General features: G+C 44.5%; 1 protein-coding gene across 2 annotated transcripts in view; it reads left to right on the top strand.

The window, feature by feature from the left end:
• The window catches only part of Ptprg (protein tyrosine phosphatase receptor type G), a 660,978-nt gene that overhangs the window by 597,817 nt on the left and 38,749 nt on the right, over positions 1-24,412 (top strand). Inside the window, exons 14-15 of one of the 2 annotated variants that reach the window (XM_038349432.2) lie at positions 3,302-3,388; positions 16,084-16,175. In XM_038349432.2, coding sequence (XP_038205360.1) covers positions 3,302-3,388; positions 16,084-16,175 — 179 coding nt within the window. The remainder of the gene's footprint in view (positions 1-3,301; positions 3,389-16,083; positions 16,176-24,412) is intronic. The other variant, XM_038349433.2, reaches the window with a different exon arrangement.

Here is a 24,412-nt window from a genome sequence, read left to right as displayed (position 1 = left end):
AAGTCCCCTACTGCAGCCCCCTGAGAACCTGGGACAGCAAGTGGGCCCTGCCATTCCCTACGTGCATGACACTTCTGATTCTACAGAGTCTGTGCAGTAGCCAGGGCATCAGGCAGGAGATTATCCTCACTCCACGAGAGGAAACAGTTTCCGGAAAGGAAAGGAAAGGAAAGGAAAGGAAAGGAAAGGAAAGGAAAGGAAAAAGGAAAGGAAAAAGGAAAGGAAAAAGGAAAGGAAAGGAAAGGAAAGGAAAGGAAAGGAAAGGAAAGGAAAGGAAAGGAAAGGAAAGGAAAGGAAAGGAAGACTGACCAGGATCAGTCACCTCACAGTGTTAGCTTCTCATAGCCAGGATTCTGTGTTGCTCAACTAAGACCTGTGTAGTTGGGGCACATTTACTCCTCCGCGTGTTGATACATTCACTGGGGACTCCTCCAGGATCAGAATTCCAGCTTTGAAGAGAAATTCACAGCTTAGTAGAGGAAATGAATAATTTAAGAACTCTTACCACAAACCAGTGACCGAATCAACTGGCCCGTTTTTTTTTTTTTTTTAACTCTTTTGTGCTATTTGAAAGTACCAGCTCACTCAGGCTATCAGCTCACTCCCCAGCAGGCTGTCTCACAGAAAAACCAGCTACAGCATTGTCACCTTTTTTGTGGTGGCACCAAGCTGGACAGAGCGAACCCTGCGGCTCCCTTGTCATGGTCTGCTGTCCCTTCTCTTCCTGCCTGATTCCTGGATGCATTTTGGGGACCGGTGAGTTCTTTAAGAAACTTGACCGTGACTAGGGTCCAGTGGAACAGCTTGAGAGCCAAGGACTTCTGGGAGAGAATACTTGAGCTGCGACGATGTAGAAAAAGCTGAGGGTAATTGCTCAGACAGAGGCAGCCTTGTAGATGCCCTAGGTCCTAGTGCAGTCAGTGTGGCCATAGGTTTGTCCCTCAAATGGCACGTCCCTCGTGTCAAGCAAAGGCACTTTTTTGGCCTTTTCTGGGTGGTTCTGCATGCACAAAACAATGGATTCCGTCCTGGCCTGCTCAGCATCCTCTTGTTCGAAGAAAATAATCAAAAGGTAGAAAATCAGAGCTTCAGTCATTTTTGATGGCTCTATGCAATCACCTTTATCTTTTCGGCAAACAGACCGTTCATTGGTGTTTGTGTGTTTTTGATTTTTTTTCTCTAAAAATTAACTACTGCTGGCGTAATTCATCTCTATCTATAACTTCTTGATCTAACTGTATTTTACGATTTTGAACCATGAAGAATAATTCTTACCATTCAGCTCTCCAGAGCCTGAAAATGTGTCAAACCTGTGGGGAGAGCTAAGACACATTTCATGGTGCCAAAATAAGGCTTGCCTTGGAGGGTTGGCATTATGATAACTCAGTAGTGTTAAACTGGCATGTCGTGAGAATCTGAGAGGGATGGAGATGGGAACATTTTGAGGTCCCCAGGTGTTCCAGGAAGTGAGCACCTTTGGTTTTTTTGTTTGTTTGTTTTTTCTTTTTTCTTTTTTTTTCTTTTTTTTTTCCTTTCCCCCCCAACTGTTCAGGGAAAGCTGAGTCACGTGGCAGCTAATGCCTCCGATCCCAGGCAACTTTTTGCTCAATAACTGTTTCCCAAATGGCTACTCAGGGGCCTTTCAGAATTCATGAGAGCTGTCAGTTGTTATAGTAACCGACCCCCTGCTGTCGAGTTGGCCCTGAGATGCCAGTTGGAACTCTCTCGGAATAGGCTAAAACACAGTCATTAGACAAAAGCAGGAGGGAAGCACAGCTAAAGGTGGCCATTTAAACATGGTCCTTGATACTTCAGAGATAGCACAGGCTGTGCTGGCTGGTACAGATTTAAACAGAGCTCACTTTCGGGAGAACTGAGCCTTAGGTGCTTGTTCTAGGCTGGGTGAGCCATTTTCTTCCAATCTCTCAGAATCCACTGCCCTTCCCTTCCACGTTTAAACCCTTGCGCTTGCTCGGGTTACCCCTTGGTTGTTGGGGGATATTAGTTACTGGCGTTTGCTTCTCCCCGAAGTGTTGTCAGCTTCTGGGTGGGAGTCTCGAGAGCCTGTGATGGTGTGTGAGGAAAAACTGCGGAGAGATAGCCGGCTCTGCTCCAACATTCCTGAAAGAGTAAAGCTGGCAGAATTCAGAGCGGGGCTAAGGGTTGAAAAAAAAAGTCTAAATATTTTAGGAAGCTGCAGACTTCAAGTTTTTATGAAAATTTGTAAAAACATTCCAACACACTCGTGGTTTCTTCAGATTAGTGTTCGCAGCCACACAGCTGACTCCTGATGTGTGGAGGACAGGCATTGTAGTGACAGAGTAGTTTCAACAGAGGGAGACAGGAAGTTCTGAACTGTGCACTTCCTCCCCCTCTTAACCTTGTTCCCAAGTTCTGCTTTCTGTAAAGGCTGGCTCCCATGACAAACACTTCGACCTAATAGCCAGTCTAGTGATGACCAAAATAACTTATTAAAGTCTTTGGGAAAGGGAGAAGAAAAACACCAACACTAAAAAGTCAAAGGTGTTCATTCCTAGAAGGGAGTGGCTGCCGAGAACCATCTGAGACCTGAGACGTGGAGCAGTGACCCTGACTTTACATTTCTGTGTGTGAGTCAGCAGGGCTCCCACAGAAGAGAAGGTTACGTATTGGGGTTTAGCTTCCTTGTTCTATGGACGGAACTTAGAGTCATTTCAATGTTACATCCTTTAGCCCAGGTGGCTGGAGCCACTCCCATCCAATCAGCCACCTGCAAGTGTTTGCATGGGTCAGAAAATGCATTCTGAACATAGCCAACCTAGCATCCGGTGCTGAGGTTTTTAAAAGTTTAAGAGACTCTTGCCAAGTACTGGCGCTGTCCGCTGAGGTACGTTCTGTGTAAAAGTGACGGGGACACATGGGAAAAAGACGAAACCCTGCATCTGTCTAGTGCAGAGAAATTGGTGGTGGAAGGCAGGCCACACTGGGCAGTAGAGACCCAGCAAGTTGTGGAAGTTCTTCTGAGCTGTCTGCTTTCGGGACAGCAGAGGTGGTGAGTCCCTGGCCATTGTCTGTATCCAGATAAAGCCACCTTCTAATATGTAAGTCATCACTTTGAAGAACAAACCTACCTGTGTTGCATCAGAGACTTCCCTAACACCATAGCCATTTTTGCATGAGTGCCCCCTTTTGACAGTGTTGTACATGATAGGTGGGTGTCCGCTGTGTGAGTGGAGGGAGGGCATTTGTGCGGAACTCTGGGTGGCCAATTCAACTACTGTCTTCTTCTACACATGTTCTCTTTTGTTTTTTATCCATTTAGAGGGTGTAACAAAATAAAGTCCAAGGGCTTTCCCAGACGTTCCCGTGAAGTGCCTTCTTCTGGGGAGAGAGGAGAGAAGGGGAGCAGGTGAGGGCGGCCCAGCTTAATGGGGAGTCTCAATGGCTGGGACTGGCTTGCGGAACTTCTGTTTTGTTGCTATGGGGGTGAAAGTCTTCTAGACAGAAACTGCTGATACTCGCCTGTTCCACCCCACCCAGTAAGATCTGTAAAGCCCAGCTGAACCTCCAGGTCCCTGCTGTCCCTTGCGGTAGCTCCGGTGTGTGCTTGCTTTGCTTTTTCTGTGGCCTGGGCTGTGTTTTCTGTTCCTGTTGGTCATACGGTGGGTGCACTGTGTTTGCGTGTCTATATGTATGTTGCATCCATTTTCTTTTAAAAAAATTAAGATGTTGCATGTTTACAGCTTTGGTTTTTTCTTTCAAAAGAGCATAATGCATGATTAGAGCTTTGTTTTTTTAAAAAAAAGCATAATCTTTTTAAGTGGAAAATGTCTTAATTTATAAATAAAGAGTTAAAACTAGGAAAGACAGAAAATGAACAAATGTGGATATAACATGCTTTTCCATAAAAAAGCAATTGTGCATGAATGCTTAATACTTCGAAAATTACTAACCTAAAGAGTTTTATAAGAAGCAATTGGAAGTTGTAAATGTACTCTTCATATCTGCACTTGAACTTCTTGATATTTGTATTGCTTATCTTACATAGACTGTTTGATATTAATAATCTTTTAATGCTAAGTTGTTAAGTAGGGTAGTTAATCAACTTATGTTGTACATAGTACATTTGTATTTTCAGTCAATGAATTTATAAAATTTACATCTAACCTTTCACATGGAATGGCTTGTCTCTGCTAGTTATCATAGATCAGGCCACTGAGATGAAATTTCAGTTATATTCCCAGGATAATCAAACAGAGCTTTTTAAAATATGGGACCAGAAACCTCTCTTTACAGCTTTCAATTCAAAGATCTTACCTTAAGAGAGGGGGCCATGGACATCACATGAACAGCTGTTATACCCTGTCCATGATGACATTTCTCCCATGGACATCACTTGAACAATTTTATACCCAGTCTATGGTAACATTTCTACCATGGACATCATTTGAACAATCGTTATACCTAGTCTATGGTAATATTTCTCCCATGGATATCACTTGAACAATTTTATACCCGGTCTGTGATAACATTCCTCCCATGGACATCACTTGGACAATCGTTGTACCCAGTCCATGGTGACATTTATTCCATGGACATTACTTGAACAATTTTTTTTAAAGATTTATTTATATATTTATTATGTATATAACATTCTGCCTCCATGTATGCCCGCACGCCAGAAGAGGGCACCAGATCTCATTAGGGATGGTTGTGAGCCATCATGTGATTGCTGGGAATTGAACTCAGGACCTCTGGAAGAGCAGCCAGTACTCTTAACCACTGAGCCATCTCTCCAGCCCCTACTTGAACAATTTTTAAACCCAACCCATAATAACATTTATTCTATGGATAAGTGGAATTTATCACTTGAGTAATTTTTGTAGCCAGTCCATGATGACATGTCTTACTGTACTGCTTTAAAAACCCAGCATGTCTCATGCACAATACAAAGGTAAATGCCTGTGCAGCCTCTGGGGCTCACAGATATGATGCTCGGCTTGCTTATATGCTTGACCCTTACATGGGAGCAGACTTGCCAAAGGCACACTGTGTTTGTACAGGAGATACCTCATGTCTGCAGTTTGTCTCAAGGAATCTGATAGCTTTGCTTAAGACTGAGGGAAATGTAAGTTAATTCCACCTAAGTCCATGCTAGAAATTATCTTGAAGAATGGCAAGTATTTATGGACTCGACCTAACTGTGAGTTGTGTAGTATAAAGTGAATTTTCTACGGTGTGCCTACAAACACGGACCTTGACTCAGGGACGTGTGGATTGGTAACTTGAGCTCTACCACTTCCTGGCTCCATGACCAGGGATCCCTTTGAGACTCCATTTCCTCATCTAGAAAATGGGTCTATTCAGAACTCATCCACTTAGGGATGGCTATGAAGATTAAATCAGGCAGAATATCTGGAAGGCTTAATACCCAAGAAGGAGACATTGAGACTCTGAGGAGGTAAGTGACTTGGCTAGGCAGTCCCATGGAAGGGGATGAGCTGGGTGGGGCCTCCTCTCTAGGCAGCTAGAGCTTACACAGTTCCTTTCTCTTTGGCTCTGTGCTGTGTTCGGTACTTTACAGGGAAGAACAGGGCCTGATGGAAACTCTATCCTCAGGGGCTCAAGCTCAAGGGTTTCTTATCTTCCCCAAGGAGTTTCTCTGACTATGTGATTTCTCCACAGCCTACAGTCACCTACTCCCCAGTGTGTTCTATATGTTTACGGCCAGCAACCCACATGCTCTTCCATTGCTCCATATTGTACCCACTCACCTTAGCTGCTAACCCAGTTCCATACCAAAGAAGGATGCTTAAAAGACATCCCTCACTAGCTCAGAATTGAGAAAAATAGAGGGTTATTTATTTAGGGGTAGATGAAGCGTGGCGGTCAGGCTGCAATTGAAAATAACCAAAAATAGCCTTGTCCGAATTAATCAGCTTTAATACAGGAAGGAAGTGGGGTAAGCTTACAGAGCCAAGGTTCCAGCGAAGAACAGGGAAACAAAAAGGGAGGGGCTTACCAAAACCTGGTTCTTTTAAAGGTATTTTTTGCCCTGGAGCGGCCACGCCCCTCAGACAAGGGATTGGTCAGCCTCCCCAACAGGTAGACTCACAAATCAATATCCTCTGCTGGAACAGAGAACAGAAACCGAATCCCGCAACCGGAAAAGAGGCCAGATGCACACTTTACATCGGCATAAATAGTATTAGAGGCCATGCCCCAGTGGGCAGGTAACTTAAGGGCTATTTGGTGTAGGATTTCCTACAGCACCATACCGTATAGTTTCCTGGTACATGAGCTGCAACCTCTCCTAGGCCTCCATTGGAGTCTGGGATGCACCAGGATGAGCACTTCCACCAGCCTCCACGTCTGCCATCTTTGTTTCTCCCCCTCTCCCTCTCCCTCATATCTCCTCACATGGCCTGCAGTCATTCAGAAATGCAGCCTGGAATGAGGAGGGAAGAGAAGCCTCCAGGGATGCTGAAAGAACAGCACTACACATAGCCGCAGGAGCTGGGTATGAGCCTGATGTGATATCTGCCTTCTAGCCCTGCTCCTGCGATGCTTTTCTGTCTCTCTGAAGATACGAGGAAGGGCCACAGATCACGGAAGGTGTGAGCCAAGGATAAAACTCTGAATACCAGACTCAAGTGTCAAAGTTTTCAAAAGAAGTTGATTTAAATTTTGAATAAGTAATATTTGGCATAACTCAAAATAATGTTTGAAATCATGTAGACCCTCACAGTTCTGTCTGCCCACCTTACGTCCACCTCCTTACAATAGTGGCTCATCTTTGGTAATTTAGACATTATTCAAGAATTTTTGATATCTAAACAGATAGGGCTGTCTCTCTACCCCTTTATACATAATAAAGTACTGCATGTTTTACCCAGGCTTGGCCTTGTTTGAGGTAACAGTTTTCTCTAGGCATCTATACTTCCCCTGTTTTGGGGGCGGTGGTTTTAAAATAGATGATATGCCATGATTTGTTCAAGCAGTCCTCTAAGGCCGTCAGTTTTGTCACAACACAGTGCAGTGCTGAAGAACTTTGGTAGCGTGTCATTTTGCCCATGGATAAATACAGCTGCAGGATCAAGTTAGGGAAATGGTGGCATCAGGGGGTGTGGGGGAGGCTTTGAATAGAGTGACCCATTGTCCTCTGCCTCTGACTCAAGGGGGTTTCTGTTAGCAGTGTGTATGTGGACCTGCCCCTCCAGTACTGGGCGCCATGGCCTCTCTGCCAACTCTTAAGAGATGGAGCAATAGTATCAGTGTACTTCTGATATGCTGCCATTTATTGTAAGGAGATTGAACCATTTGTTTTTCCTTTTCTTTAGAACAGCGCTTCTCAACTTGACTAATACCGCAGCCCTCTAACAAAGTTCCTCATGCTGTGGTGACCCCCAACCATACAGTTATTATCGTTGCTTCTTCATAACCATAATTTTGCTGCTGTTAGGAGTTGTAGTGCAAATATCTGATATGCCGGATATCTGATATGCAACCCCTTCGAATGGACCATCTGACCTTGAAGGGGTCATGACCCGCAGGTTGAGAGCCACTGCCTTAGAAAGTCTCTCCAGTCTGAGAGACTTGTTCCCAAGTTCTTGTATGGGTACATATTTAAAAAAAAAAAAAAAAACGAATCAGTTATTGATCATTGGGAATGCCACCTGGATGGCAGTGGGGTGTCTTTTGGCAGGGGGATACTCTCAAGTTTCACAAGTATTGCTACAATAGAGATGACCAGTAAAAAAGCACACGGCATCTTCCTAGATCCTCAAATATTAAGGCTATTAAGAATATTACAGCAAGCCAGACATGGCGCTGCACACCTTTAATCCCAGCTCTGAGGTGGCAAAGGCAGGTGAATCTCTGTGAGTTCAAGGCCATCCTGGTCTACATAGTGAGTTCCAGGACAGCCAGGGCTACCCTTCAAACTGTGATAAGCACCTGTAGCCTTATTCTGGGTGCTCAGAACATTCCAGGATAGGGTACAAAGGCACAACAGCTTTTCTCAGAGACGCTGCTGTCAAGCCTTTCCCAGGGAGGTGAACTGTGAGGGGCTCATCCCATTGGATCTGGCTGAAATATTGAAAAGAGCATGCTCAGGTTACTGGATGTGGCTTAGGAAGTGACCTCTGCTCCCCTATTTCCTTGAAAGTGCCCTGCAGTCATCCCTAGGGACCTAGGAGGATTTCTTGGCAAAATAATGTTGAGCAAGAAAGAGCATTATCTCAAGGCCACTTCTGTGTCTACAGTTTATTTTCTCCCCTTTCTCAAAGAAATTCATTACAGGCAGTGATCCATCCAACAGCATTCTTCATGTGGAAATCAAACGTTTTGTGTGTGTGTCACTTTGACCTATAACAAGGATGAGTTAGGACATCACTGCTACCTGTGTGAAATCCTTAAGACCTGGGAACACTTTCTCCTGAGTCTGTGTATTCCCTCTCCGGCCTCTCTATCCTCCGCGTGATCTCATTCTCTTTTCTCTCCTCATTTTTCCCTCCCCCTCACACTGCACACCCCATTTGTCCAGAGCTTGACAAACGCATGCCCAAGAATCCCAGCCACCCTCATGTGAAACACGCCACATTATTACCCCCAAAGCACGTCCTGATTTGTCATATTTTTGTGTCCCCTTTCATGGCTTGGAAAATATGCCAACCAGAAGCATATTTTGGTTTCTGAGTCTTCCGTGCTGGAAGAGCCCTTCCGGAGACTACACTGTGTAAACTTTAGCTGCATGAACCGGATCGCTTAACAGGCAGTGAGGAAAACTCAACAGCAAGTGGGTTGTTGTGTATGAAAAATCTCAACTTAGCATTGCATTGGGCCGCCTTCCAAGCAAGACCGGGAGTAGCTTCAGCAGACACTCCTGAGGGAAAGCCCGGCGTTGTGCACAGTCTCTCCGTTCTATTGCTGTGTGTCACTTCTGTTTCTGGAGTTGTTTTGCCCTAATAAATCAGTCAGAGTCTTTTTAGCACAGCTCTCAATCCCCTCCTTTACTGGCCCTGTGAGTGTTTGCAGCTTTCCGTTAATAAGTGGCTCTTACGTATACAAAGTTCACTACAACACACCCATTTACAAAAGTAAATATTAATGGGATTTCTGCTCTTGACAACATGAAAATAAATGAGATTATTAGCGGGTATGCCACTGTAAATTCAAATGAGGGCTGTCTATGAATCAGTTAGAATTGCTTAATTAATATTCAGTAGTGGCTCAGCCAACTGCCCAGTATAGTCTGCAATTAGAATTTTGCCTCCACACTGCAAACAGACTCCTTCACACTGTGATGTGATTATAAAACCATTGAACTTAATTTGAAGATAGTGACTTGATTTCCAGTCTCTGTATATCAACATTTGTTTAGTTTGTAATTCTGAGTTTTCATTTAAATCTAAAAACCTTGTTAGGATTTCCCTCCAGCCCCCAGCCCAGCTTCCACAGCACTAGAAAACAGTGTTGCAGTACGCCAGAGACTGAGAATGGGAACAGGCTTGTCAAAAGGACGGACATGCTGAGCCAAATGTCTGGAAATCTCAGAATCACAGCATGCCTTTAGAGGGGACCTTTTGATAGACAGCATTGCCGAGTGCAGCGTTAGATGTTTCTAGACTCAATATCGGCCCTTTGTTTCAGGAAAGTGTTGGCTGTGTACTTACTCTCAAATTCTTGTCAGGCAAGCAGAAAGAGATAGAAATAAGAAAATTCTTAGCCCCCATCAAGGGTTGTCTAAACAGGTACCTGGAGAAAAACAGAGACGGCACCCTGGGAGGGCGTTGGGCAGACAAGCAAGCCTTCTGGGTGTTCTGCCTTGAGAACATGTCAAATGTCTGGAAGGAAATGGGGAAGGGTGTTAAAAATCTAGTTCCCCTACTCGTCTCCGTAGTTCGCTCTACGTTGTTGGCAGAGCAAGACTCTCGAACTGGATTGTGCTATTGGAGCAGATGTTGGCGTGTGTGTTGTTAGTCGTGAGGGCCAATTAAAAGCGGCAGACCCTGCCATGTGCTGGGGTGTGTGCGCGCTTGGGTGGGAGCTCCAGGACGAAGAGCTGACAGCTGATGCGGGTCAGTGGCTGCTGCATCCTGCTTGCAGACAGCTGCTGCCACAGTGGTAGACCGAGTCTCCTTGAAATACCTCCCTTGTTGGAAAGACAGGAAAGTTATTTTAGAAATGCTACGTAAAGAATAAACTTTGGTGACCCATAAGGCTCAAGTGTTCTTAGACACTCATATGCACACTTGTACAACAGCAACAAAAAGAAATCAGACATCCCATAGTTCTGGACTACAGTGGTGGGGGGTGGGCTTGAGACCTACGAGCTGCTAAGAATCCACACAGACTAGAAAAGCTGCTAGAGAAAATACCCCCCACCGTACAATTTTGACTTCCAGGGAAGCCTTTCTTAGAAGTCATTCCACAATGTACAAGTCCGTGTTAGCTTTCTCAAAGAGGATGGACGGATACAGAAGAATACAGGAAAATCGCTCCCACCTGGCTACCTAGTACTGTGGAAGTGGGCGTAGATGGATACATTGGCCAGCCTTGGTCCAGCATCTGATGCTGTTGGAGACATGCTTACCTTCAAGATGACTGTTGAAGTTGGAGACTGGCTCACTGTGTCAGGATGCTCATTATGGGAAAGACACACCAGGAGAAGCGACAGATACATCTCCCGTTCCGTCTCTTAACACCCACTGAGTTGAACTGAGAAAATACCTCACGGACAGGGTTGTCTTCTGCCTACTACCACCTGACAGTGTTCAGAGTCGTGTCATGGGAAGCCCTGTCACCCTGTGGTTTCCGGATTCTTCAAGGAACCAGACACTCAGAACTAAAGATACCAGAACGCAGCACAGTACTTGATATTTAAGTAAATACCACAGACTTCGATTCCTTTGCAGAAACTAAAATGACTTTTGCTATCAGACAGGCAAAGTAAGTGGCGAAGGTGATTTAAAAATTAGCCTCTCAGGAGGGGAAAACTGAGAAATGTCTTTCCTGTAATTTAGCCCCCTCCCCCCAAAGGCTTTTATTTAGGGTGCATAGAAGAACATTTTAGCATCCTACCCAGAATGCCATTCTGTTGTTTTTGTTCGTTTGTTTTAGAGACATGGTCTCAGTATGTAGCTTTGGCTACCCTGGAACTCACTAAGTAAACCAAGTTGGCCTTGAACTCCCAGAGATCCACCTCTCTCTGTGTCCCAAGTGCTGGGATTAAACGTGAGCACCACCATGCCCAGCCTGGTTTCTGACACTCGATTCCAACAGAAGCAGAACTCGGAGGACTTTGACATTTTTACTCAAGTATGTGCTGTACCGCTTCCCTTGGTGTACTTAATACGACTCTTTTAGCACCCTTACAGCCATAATGACTATTTCTCATGCCATACGGGATCCTGTAAACTCTCATAGGACTTTTATGGGCACATTTATGATACTGTCCACCTTAGATTTGAGGTTTTCTCATTTTCAGTGACTTCTTAGTGTGGGCACCGGAGAGTGGCTGGAACCACTGTCCTTCTGTCCCAAGAAGTTCTTAACTAGGAACAGTGCAAACCAGCTCCAGGCCTTCTCTGGTGATTGTCACCAGGTATAGGATTCGTCCTACATAGCTTTTTTAAACCAACAAGATTGGGACTTCAGTACATTACCCCTGTTGACCGACAAGTTGCTATCACGGTGGTAGAACAGGCGTCTCCCTTCAGGAACCCTCAAAATGCCGAAGACTCTCCAAATTAGAAACTGTGTCAGTATGGAATCAGGAAGGCAGAAGATAATGTGGATTATCTATACACTAATGATGTCAATTCAGTGGAAATACTGTGACCCAGTCTTAGCTCCTTAAGAGAGGGGCGAGCTCCCTGGGGGGATGGGAAGTGAAAAAACAAAATGCATGGTGGTGACCAACTAGATTATACTTTGTAACTAAACCTGTAAATACATTTCTTCTTTATTCTAAACATGACCTACTTCGTTTTCCCATTTTTAGAATAATACTCACATAAAAATACTCATGGTAAAGCAATTTTGGAAATGGCTTTTCACTACCCTGGATTTCCGTTCATTCAAGAAGGGATTGTTAGGCTGCGTTAGTTGAAAGAGAATTGGAACTACAAAGAAAATTGAAATTGCATACTCAGTGGCATGCTTGAGAACACTTGGAGAAATTCTGTCTCCATTCCCTTGGGCTCAAAAATCAGAGGCAGCCCTGCATCTCGGATCAAATCCACGAGAGAAGTTTGGAGGAACTGAAACTTGTGGATATTTTTCCCTTTGCTTTTTAAAACCTTTTTCATGGGATTTTTTCAGAAATTAAAATACATTACCATGCAATATCCTTCTGCCTTTTCAGAAAGTTAAAACCAAAGTATAGGATTTGTACGCAAGAAAAGATGGCATTTGGGGAGCGCAGTGAACGGCTGGTAGCAGCCTGGCCCCAGGATAGACTCGTAGCACGTGGTTATTAAAGCAGTTATTAAAGTAGCAGTGCAGTGGCTGGTTAGGCCAACATTGTAATGAGAATATTACCTCTCTTTTGTCATAAGGGATCTATGTTGATGGTGGGATTGTAGTGTGTTATTAATATATAAAGCAGGGCTGGAGAGGTAGAGCACTTACCATGGGCAAAGCTCTAGGTTCAGTGCCCAACACCACAGAATGTTTTCTGTTCTCTCTCTCTCTCTCTCTCTCTCTCTCTCTCTCTCTCTCTCTCTCTCTCCTCTCAATCGTCGTATCTCCTCTCTCTCTCTCTCTCTCTTCTCTCTCCTCCCCCCTTGAGTTTTGGAGTGATCACAACAGTAGCCCTTGGTTAATCTTCTTACCTTCTTGATTGTGTGTAATCCGTCTCACACAGCAGCCCACGTAAGCCTGTTCAAAGCCATAACTAAAGGTGCATCCCAGCATAGGTTGGAGTCTTCACTGGTTTTGCAAGGCTCTTAGACCCCTAGAAAAGCCAACAAAGGCCTCCTGGATCTTGTATGCTGGGGCTCTTAGCCTTTTGTCCAGCCTTATGGCTTGCGTCTCAGGTTGCCTTTCAGTTCCAACACCTGTCAGGTTTGCTCTGTTGTAAGATACTTTCTGTGGCTGCTGACTCTGCCTAGAATGTTCTTCCGCTCCCACTGTGAGCCTGTCCTTCCCTCATAGGTCTCAGCTCAAATTCCTTCTTTCTCCTTCATCCATTAGCCCCTATCCCCTTAAGCTGTATTTCCTTATAACTGCTCACATACATGTGGTTCTCTTTCCTATGGAAACGTAAGTGGCAAGAAGGCAGAATCCTTGTCTGTCCTGTTTTCCCCGCTCCCAGCATCATTGAAAATGACCAGAGAATATTGAAAAAGCAAATGTACAAAGGTGTGGAAGGGTAATCCCCAAAATGTTAATAGTGACCAGAGGAAGGAGGGGAATTTGAGGTGATTTGAAGTGATCTTTCCCTTTAGTTCATTGGTACCCACTCATCTCTCTGGTAGGATCATTTCCTCCTATCTGGGTCTTTCTAAATGACTCCAGCGCTTACCTGGGCTGAGGAGCTGGTTCTGAGGCTGCTGGACAGTGGCAGAGTGTGCAAACCCTCTGGCCGGGCCCTGAGCTAACTCCTGTCATAGGTCATAAAACTTGCATTCAAAGGGAGGAGCTTTCCCCAGGTTCTGGGGTGGTTATGTCCACCCACGCCCTTGTGCGGGATAAAATCATGGAATGCACAGCAAGGCACAGATGCGCACAGCTTTATCTCCCAGGTTCCCGACTCCGGCCCCACTTGCCAGCTTTGCTCTGGCAATCAAGGCGTCACTTTGCTCCAGGGAAAAGCCATTATAAACAGCAGCACATGGGGCACAGGAGTGAGATTTGCTTCAGCACACTGCTTTTTCCCCAAAGATAATGTGCAGCTGTTAGTCCTACATTTAACACCAAGACAGACGGTCTGCCTGTTTTCTAGACAATGATAATAATAAAATATAAATTAATAATCTACATCATGATCTGTACTTCTAAGGCTGTCCGACTGTAAAAGTAACAGAAATAACAATTCTTAGAAGTGATAGGCATGGCAATTTGCAGTCTTAAAACCTAAAATCGTTTTGGAGACTTGTCTCACACTGGTAGCCTAAGCTGGCCTTGGGGAGTGCGGGGATTACACGTTTGCTACTATTCCCAGCCCAGAAGTTATTAGGTGGTTGTTATTTTTGTTGTTGCTGTTCATTTGTTACTCTGTATTTTAAAGCTAAGCTGGCACAGTGTGTGACTTTACCTAAGTGACTTTGAGAACTTGTTCAGGCTGCTGAGTAACTGAACAAAAGCAGAGTTCCAATAGCTAGGGCCCTACACAAGTAAGGCTCCCGTTCATTTGTACTGTCCATGATCCATGTTTCAGCTTCTGGATTGTGTTCTGGAAATCGCTTCACGTGGGCAGTGAGAAAGGGGGAGAAGAAAATCAAGAGTAAAAAAATGAGCAACTAATTTAAAAAGAGAAAGAAGTTGGCATTTCCGATGCGGCAGTCTTATTTTTCATATGGATATGGCACTATATGTTTAAGACCAGAGCCCCACAGTATGTATGTGTGTGAGTATGTATATATACACACACCTTACCCCAAGCAAGGTAAAGGCTGTTGAATATATAGGTGTATACCTATATATTCAATACATACTTCATACACACACGCATACACACACTTTTATATATAAATAAATACAGGTTTTCTACTTCTATTATAAATGTCAGGCACCTGCAGAAACCCTGACCTTCCCTTGGCCTTCTTCAAGGCCAGTCCTGCAGTATATGTGGGGTTGAAGTCATTTATGTTCAGGAACCCCTATGCCTTGGAAGAGCAGTACAGACGGCTGTAAGGCAGTACCCTTTCCATGTGAAAACACAGACTATTTAAAGGAAAAGCCTTCATTCTGGAATGAGTGCTACCCTACTGTGGGAAAGCTACATGTCTCTGAGGTCTCCTGGGTGTTGCGGGGATCTGGTTTGGTTTGTTAGAGTGACTGACTTTTCTCCCTAGTTCCCCCCTACCCTCCTGCATTCCTTGGCTTCCTAAAAACATCCCAGGGTTGTTGTTTTTTTTTTCCATTCGATGAGCAAAGATACCCTGAAGAAAAGTTGACTTATCCCTACTAGTTGGAATACACACCCCAGATGATGCAAAGCCGTGGCATGTAGAGACACAGGAGGAGTGAGATTGAGCCTGGTGGCTGGGAGCACCAGAAGGATGCCGCCCGCCTGGCTAAAAGACCCAGCAGTGGGGCCAGCCATTGTAAAGCCCCTCCGCCAGATGAACAGGGACCCTTCTCTGGTCACAATAGCCATTCACACTGAGCCGCCTCATTAAATATTCAGCCTGTGTTTCCGGCAGCTCATTAAGGCCTCAGCAAGCACTGACGCACGGATGCTGGAAAGCTGAGGGCTGGCCAGCATCTCAGGCAGAGGCTGCGTGAGCTGCTCCTAGCCTTGCTGTTCACTGCCTGTCCTGTGATGACCAGTGTGTGTTCCCTGCTTTGCTTGAAGTACAGGTAAAAACAAAGCTCAGACGAAGGCAAGCAGAAAACACCTGCAGGTTTCTGCCCTGGCCTTAGATGTTGTCTGGAAAGAACCTCTGTTTGGGGCATGCTTATCCTATTGAAGCCCCTTGACCCCTTTAAAAGCTGTCTGAGGATTTGGGGCCTTGGCTAAGCACAGACAATGTGGTGCCATTATGCAGTAGGGTTGTTTAATGGGTGTATTGGAGGGGATTCAAGGTGTGGTTTTGAACTTGGTACTTGGGGGGCTAGTGAGACTAGCTGGAGAGGAACGGGGTAGTGTCCTCACAGCGTGTGCAGGAGGCTGCTCTGTGCCAAATTCTCACTTATTCGAGCCGTTTGGGGCTCTGTGGTTGGGGCTGGCTGTGATAGGCAATGACCTCAGACCTTGGGGTTCCTCCAGTGTGCCGAGCGCTCTGCTTTTGCATTCATCACTTCTCCTTGGGTCTGCCGTCCGTGCTGTGCGATGCTTCAAGCTGGGGAAGCTGTTGAAGAAGGGTTTTGAGGTGATAAACTCAGACACAGTGTGCTTCCATGCTCACCGTTGCCTTCTTTTCCTTTTCCACACAGAAAATGTTTCCAGACTGCTCACTTCTATGTGGAAGACAGCAACTCACCTCGGGTGGTCCCCAACGAAAGTATTCCTATTATTCCCATCCCGGGTAAGTGGGGCACTGCAGCATCCCCAGTGGGTTGCTTTCTCTTTTGTTCTGTTTTCTGTGATGCACACGACAAAATATCACTGCCATTGCTGTTTGAAGCTTGCCCGGTCCAAGGTTTACTTCACTAAGGCTAATGTAATAAAATTTGGCCCCTTTTCATATCTACAAAGTAATAAAATCCTCATTGCAGAAGAAAATACCTATGGGTTAGCGTAGGACAACGTCACCATAAGGAGAAAAAGTGGCGGCTCCAAAGTGGAAAATACACCGATTTTAAGTCATAATGTGTGAACATATTTTCAAAGGTGAGTTTTCCCTCCAAGATTCCACATACTGTTAGTGTTTTTGGAACCTTGGACACTTGGGTGGAGCTGTTTGTGTTACTAGTGTGGTCTGTTACAGCACGAGCCTAGAACGGTTACAGCGTGATAAGGATTGCTAGAACACACTGGAGACAGTGCAAGGAAATGCTGCAGGTCTTGGAAGCTTGGAGCGGGGCTGGCTGTCACAGTAGGGTGTGGGGTTTCAAGATGTCACCCACCGTTTGTGTGTGCACCCTTTCCCTTTTGTCAGATATGAACTTGTTACTGCTGAGTTGTGTGTGTGTGTGTGTGTCTGTGTCTGTGTGAACAAATACATGTATTTGGATATCTTATGCATCTTCCTGACATTGCTTTTTAATACAGAGAAAGTACTTTGAATAGTGCTGTTGCTCCATACCTGCAACATCACAAAGTTCTTACCAGCTAATCTATTTTACTTATTTGAAATCACTTTATCTTCCCTATATAAGGGCGAATGGGTGTATTTTCAGGGGCTATAAGATTACCTACCACATAGTAGGCAGTTTATACTGTTAGATGGATACATGAATGTTCGCAGCAAATTTAAAAGTTTATAAAAGCCATTGCATGAAGCTCAGGGTACAGCCATTCTCTGGCTAACAAAAAGCAATTGTGTTTGAGAGTCTCATGAGGTATGGTTATGGTCGGGGATGTAATTGTCCTTTTCTGTGTCTGCATATGTTGTCGTTAGATGTTGCTGAAATTGGCTTTATCTAGGCAGCCTTTTCTCACTAGAACTTGTCAGAGAGACAAGATGGATAACAGAATGACTTTGCTTGTTCCTGCTGGGTAGACAGCTAAAAGGTTAAATGCGGGTGGGGATGGGTCCTGTGACACCCTGGGTTCTTCCCACTAACTTTTATCCTTGATGGGGGAACTGTACTTGGTATGAAGAGCAGCAGAGAGAGGAACTAACAGACTCCATCACGATGGATGGTTCGTCCCCTCGCTTTGCACGGGAGCAGTGTGTATGCTCATTTTCAGTGTGTATATTCACTAACAGGCTCCATCACAATGGATGCATGGTTGGTTCATCCCGTCGCTTTGGCAGAAGCAGTCTGTATCCTCACTTTCCTCCAATATTGCCCAGAATATGTGGTGACTGCTGGGAAATTCCTGGAAGCCACTTTCTTCTTGCAAGTGACTCATCTGACAAGCACAGTTTTTAGGTTGATAGACGTCACTTGTAAAGGATCAGTCATGAGGCAGAGGAAGAGGCTCACGGCTTCTAGGCCAGCCTGTGTCACACAGGAGTCCAGCCCTCCCTAAGCTCCACAGCACGACTAAGGGTAGGCAAGGTGCTCATAGGTAGAATGCTTACCTGCATTCCTCAAGGCTTGTGGTTGGAACTCATCACCACACAATGTAATAATAATAAAAAGGTGGCAAAATAACCAAACATCTGGAAAGTTGCTTTGTGTGTATGTGTGTATTTTTGTATGTGTATACATGCATGCCTGTATGCGTCCGAGATGCCAGGGATCTGCCTTACAAGAATTCTACCAATGAGCTGTACACCTTGCCAGGTACAATTCTTCTGAGTCAACAAATGTGAGTAAGATTCTCATTAGTGATTAGTGAAGAATTACCAAAGTATATGTCGTAGTTAAGGCTTTTGTTGCCATGATACCGTGACCGTGACAACTCTTATAAAGGAAAATATTTAATTGGGGTGGCTCACAGTTTCAGAGGTTCAGCCCGTTATCATCATGAAGGGGAGCATGTGCCATGCAGGCAGACATGGTGCTGGAACTGAAAGGGCTACATCTTGAGGAAACAGGAAGTCGCCTGTCACACTGAGGGAAGCTCAAGCAAGAGACCTCAAAGCCCACCCCTGCAGTGACATACTTCCTCCAAGGCCAAAGCCCCTAATAGTTCCACTCTTCTTGGAGGTCGTTTTCTTTCAAACCACCACAGTGCATTACCTCAAGATTGTATTTACTGTAGTAGATCATTCTTTTAGACTTGTGTTGTAGATCAGCATTTTAAAATTAGAAATTAGTTCATGAAATTAACCCGCTTCAAACCCTGGGAGAGAGTTACAGATATGCAACATGTCAAAAACAAATGTCCTTAAAAAAGCTTTCTCTGGAAAGCCTAGCTTTCTAATAAGCATATTATAAAACAAACTGTGGGAGCTGCCAGTAGCCTAAGAATCTAGAAATGGTTCTGCTTTTCCAGCGGTTAAAATATAGCTTAATAATTTGAAGGTCACTGGCTTCAGCTGGGTGCCAGCATAGAAAGGGTTTTCTATGTGATGTTTAAACCGTTGGGATTAAATCAACCCTTTTGGCATATTTTATTTATACAAAGATTATCTCCAAAGGAGATTCATTGGCATTTTGACTATAATGAAACCCTTTCTTCATTGACTTCATTGTGCCATAAATGAAAAGATTTCCTTTTATGTCAGGAAATAAAATGCTCTAATCTCCAAATTCTCCTTACATCCTAAGAGTTTGATTTAGACAAAAATCTATTGATTGTGCTCTTAACTCAGGAACTAAAATCTTGACTGTGCTCTTTTCTTTCATGTTTGTTTCATCTTCCCAAGTTGACACAGAGGTCATACTAAGACTGGAACCTGAAACTGAACTCTAGGTGGCTGGAAGGGCAGTCGGAGGGGGAACTGGGCTCTTGCCATTGAGGTCTGTCCACTAGAAATGTGTTTATCGGCCCCTGGTAGTGCCTTGGTGGAGAGGACTGGAAAAGTCTTTGAGCATCGAGGATGTAAATGGAGCCTGGTACTAGAATTTTACATGTTCTTACTGCTACGGGTGGCATTGACTGGAATTTGGGATAAGGTTAGAAATCTACTGAGGGTTAAATAAACCTTGTACAGGGATTCCTCCTCCTCCTCCTCCTCCTCCTCTTCTCCTTCTCCCTCCCTCTCCCTCCTCCTCCTTCTCCTCCTCTTCTTCTCCCTCCTGCTCTTCCTCCTCCTCCCTCTTCCTCCCTCCCTCCCTCCCTCCCTGCTCCTCCTCCTCCTCCTCTTCTCCTTCTCCCTCCTCCTCCCTCTCCCTCCCTCCCTCCTCCTCCTCATCCTCCTCTTCTCCTTCTCCCTCCTGCTCTTCCTCCTCCTCCCTCTTCCTCCCTCCCTCCCTCCTCCTCCTCCTCCTCTTCTCCTTCTCCCTCCTGCTCTTCCTCCTCCTCCCTCTCCCTCCCTCCTCCTCCTCCTCCTCCCTCTTCCTCCTCCCTCCTTCTTCCTTCTTTCTTCTTTACAGAATAGGTAACCTAAGGATTTCTGAAATCCTAATATATCTATGTATATGCCCATCCACTTCCCAAGCCAGCAAACGGGATATTTTCTTAAATAGAGCTATAGCCAGTGAACCCAGAAGCCAGCATTAGTACCTTTCTTTACCTAATGTCACCGAGGTGACCAGTGACCCAGTGTGAACTTGTCAGGAAGCAAAACATGTCACTAAGGTAATTTGCATGGGAAGGATCTGGCCAAATGTCAGGTCTGGAAGGCACTGCACTCAGGGTGAGCCTGGCCCTGGAGACATACTGGCCCTCGCAATAGCTGAAGGACAGTAGGCAAGTGCCTTCGTGTCTCTAGATCATTTCATCTGTCCCTTGGATGAGATAGTACAGAGAGAGCAAGTGTGCCTAATGACACCTCATAGTTACTAAAGTCACCAAATGCCAAGACAGGCCTCTGGCAGGTCCTTACTTTGTTATTTCTCAGAGCACTTAGTGCGGTGGCTCTCAACCTTCTCAATGCGGGAACCTTTGATATAATTCCTCAGCTGCAAAAGTATTTTGTTGCTACTTTGTAACTGTAATTTTGATGCTGTTTTGAATTGCAATGTAAATATGCAAGCCCTGTAAAAGGGTCATTTGTCCCTCAAAGCGGTTGAGACCCACAGGTTGAGAACCACTGACTTAGTGACTAAGGTATTGTTATTGTTGCCATTTCCCAGATACAGGAAGGCAATCCCAGGGAGGCAGGCTTTGCTTTGACTTCTCTGCTCACTTCACAGAGTGGAAGTGCCTGGCCGGTAGAAGGAGTTAATTAGACGGGACTGGTAAACTGAGCTTCATTCTCCTGATGGCTGAGTAAAAGGCTGAAGTTGGGGCTAGCCTTTGCTATAACCAAAGATGACAGCAAGAAAGTTAACTTTTTTCTTTTCCTTAAGCTAAGGAGAGATCAGATCTACTGTGAATGAATCAGTTGGAGAAGCCTAAGGTATTGGAGATTTGCCTCTTTTGGTTCTGAAGATGCAGGGCCTTACCCCGTGGATCTGTGAAGCAGATTTCCCTTATGTTCAAATGCAGTGTTCTTTATTCCCAGGACTGGCATGTGAGCTTTGATGCCTTCTCTGGGCAAAAGTTTCTGTCCACACTGCATCCTAGTCAGGGATGTGGATGAGCCCAGATGAAAACTATTCATAAAAAAACCTTTTACTGGTTTAATTCTCATCCCAAAAGCTAAGAACAGTCATATTTGATAACAAAGTTTACACTTTAGGTACTGATTCTCAGTTGATTATATAAAACATTTTATAATCGAGGGGTTTAGTGAGAATGAGTGGTGGCCTCATTTTCACCTAGCAAACCTCAGATAGCAGAAAATTCTACAAATAAAAATACTAGTGCAAAATGATTGTTGTTTAGCAGCTTCCCCAAGGCACTCTGTTCAGTGTCATGCTCTCCCTATTAACTATCCTAATTTTCAGAAACAGAGGCAGTCCAGGCTTTGACTTCACCAGGCCAAAGCCGAGCGCTGTATTCCCTTTAGATAACTGGCCTCAAGTATCCGTAGGTCTATCACAAAAACATTTCTGTTCCATTCACCTGGTTCCTCTAAAAATAATAATAAAAAAAAAATGCATTCAGAGTATGGTGGGTTTTGGCAACCGGTACAGGTCAAATGGTTGCTCTCTTTGAATTAGACCAGCTCCAGCTTTATGTGTTCTCCCCATATATCCTAGGACTTTACTTCTAAACCTGGAGTTTGCCCACCTTTTTTTCTTCAAGTTTCTCCCATAACTTTACAGTATCAGTGGTCTCCCCTCCACATCAAGGTTTTGACGGCAGTGTTCAGTCTGTAGACTACACACTGGCTTTTCCTTCACTTTCTTATGTTGACTTGAGTTCTGACACAGACGTCAGTCATGAACAGGGACCGTCTCCCTAACTGCTGGCTGATCCTGGGTGCTCAGCCAGTAAATGATACAGTGATACCCACAGTGGAACATAAACTTTGGGGTTTCCCTGAGTTGGAGCACCCTGTTAAGGGTCAGCAGCCAGCTTTTCTAGGCCATGCCTGTCTGTGATGGCTAATGTTGGTTGTCAACTCCACATACCTCAGAAAGGGGGAACCTTAATTGAGGAGTTACCTTCATCCGACTGGCCTGTGGGCACATCTGTGTCGTATTTTATTGATTGCTAATTGATGTAGGAGGCCCAGCCCATTACAGATGGTACCGTCCTTTAGGCATGTGGACCTGGGCAATCCAAGAAACATAGATGACCGAGAACCTGGAGCCAGCCAGTAAGCAGCACCTCTTCATGGTGTCTGTTCCAGGTATCTTCCTAAGTGCCTGCCTTAGCTTCTAGCCTCCCTTCCCCAAGGTGCTTCTGATCAGAGCGTCTCATCAGAGCCACAGGAAGTCAAACCGGAACAGCATTCTTTAGGTCGTCTTGAAGAAATCGTTTGCTTGTAAGAGGAGGCTGCATGAAGTACCTACACCAGGGCACATAGAAGGTGTATGCAAAGCACTTGGTCGTTAATTGGTTCTGCTGTCATCTGTAAGTGAACACGTTCAGGTAGAAACAGTATCCCGTAGATAGCTGTTTTCCTATACTGAGTTGGATCTTTCCAGGTAAAAACCGAGTTGCTCGGGCCTGGGGTGCTGTTCAAAATGGTTAAGGAAACTTGATAGAAATACCATTCTAGAGAAAGTTGGTCAGGGCATCTCGTTAGTTGCTATGTTATATTTTTCATGAGAAAGAAAAGATTATATGAGCCCTCTGCTGTTTGTCTTGACAAAGTGATGTGTTATCTGTGTGGTTGGCAGAGGTCTGTGCGCACATTTGCCTGTCTCCTACTTCCTTTATGGTTTTGGGGGTGCCTGGGAACCCAGGGTGTGGAATAGGGATGCCTCAGTTTCCTTGGATAAAAATGCAAAAGGGAGAAATAGTGCATCATATTTTTTCTACGGCAACCCTACTGAGCTCGGCTTAGGTTTTACTGCATCCCACCATGGGGTCAACAGGCAGATTGATTTCTGGGCATGTGACATTAGGATGGACGTTACAGTTGCTCACATTACAGGACAAAGGTGGTTTACTGTGAACTTTGAAGTATGTGCTGTGACCTTCAAAATGCCATTTTTTTTTTTTAACCTCAGCATCTCGGTGTCTTGAAAATCCTTGATGTTACATGTAAAATATCAAAATATAGCAACCATAATTTTTTTCTCTCATTTTGAACCGACTTCCATGTCCTTTCCTAGAACCATAACCTTCTGGGAACTGGAAATTTCAAACCGTGATCGTGGAGTAAAACTTTTCTGTCACCCAATTATTGTCTATGCTGCTCTGCCCTTGAGAACCGCTTATATTGTTTAAGTGCAAAGATGTGCTTATGCTCGGGTACTACATTTTTGTGCATATTAATCTTTTTTTCCTGCTTAGCCTGAGGGGCCTTCATTGCCACATAGCAGTTATTATAGAATTCACCAACTTCTAAACATTTTAAATGATCAGATAATTTTGGAAACTTTTCTTGAATAGCATTCTGCTAAATATTCTGGGCAAACATTTTGGCTCTTCTTAGTTTGTTAATGCTGGTTACATCATGGAAGCTATAGATTTCTTGGGCGTACAAAATGATTGCATATTCATGAACATCTTCAATCCTGAAATATTTGTAAATAACTTGGCAATTTTCTTCATAAAGTTTCCTTTTAAAGTGATCAGGACTTTAATCGTTCACACGGAGTTTATGTTTGCGAAGGACAAGCTATCCCATTGAAACAATGTTTCCGAGCTGAGCAACTTAGGTTACAGACATAGGAGTCACCTTTCTTAAACAGAGTCTAAGAGTGGCAACTTCCCACTGAAGAATAATTCAAATGTCAATAGATGCAAAAAGCCACCCTAGAGCTTTGCTCTCTCCAAAGAACGTAGAGAAGGAATGACACAGGCAATGTTAACTGTCACCAGATGAAGAGAAATCAGATTGTCAGGCCTGGATCTATGAAATTCCTGCCAAAGTAGGACCTCATTTACACATAGAGATCTTCATACCCTTTACTAAGAAAAGCATCTGCGGCAGTTTGGATGTTTGTGCCTTTGCCAAAGATCTTTCACTCTGAATAAAGTAAATGTCATGTCTGTTGTTTATCTCAAATTCAGCCGAACATTTTTTTAAAGGGAAATATTTGTGGGGGAGGGCTGAGGGAGGAGGAGTTGGCAGAGTGAGGAAGTGGGCGTGGCCATTTCGCAGACACAGTCAAGGATCAGCCTGGATCTCTGTAAATAAACCTAAAACAGGCATTGGGCTCCTGAACTGGAAATGTCCCTTCGGAGTGGCAACGCTACAATAAACTGGTGTGTGTAGCATCTTCCTGAATCTACACGTAGGCTGTCAACACCCAAAAAAAAAAAAAAAAAAAAAAAAAAAAAAAAAAAAAGTCCGTTAATTCCATCAAATTGATTCTTTGGCACCGTACAGACACAGCTGTCTTGAACTAAGATTCTGAACACTTAACCATAGAAGGCTTTGCACAGCTGGCATGGGGTGTCTGTCCGAGAGAAGACCATGTGCATTCAAGCCCTAGCCCCTGAATAATAATTAAAGTTGAAAAACCTAGGAAGTGCCAAATATCTTGGCGAATGGGTACACTTGGTAAAAGCAGACTTTTAGCATAGAGTATAATG

This window comes from Arvicola amphibius, chromosome 12 (genome assembly GCF_903992535.2).
Source record: "Arvicola amphibius chromosome 12, mArvAmp1.2, whole genome shotgun sequence".
Lineage (NCBI taxonomy): Eukaryota > Metazoa > Chordata > Mammalia > Rodentia > Cricetidae > Arvicola > Arvicola amphibius.
This window is presented reverse-complemented; position numbering and strand designations above follow the sequence as displayed.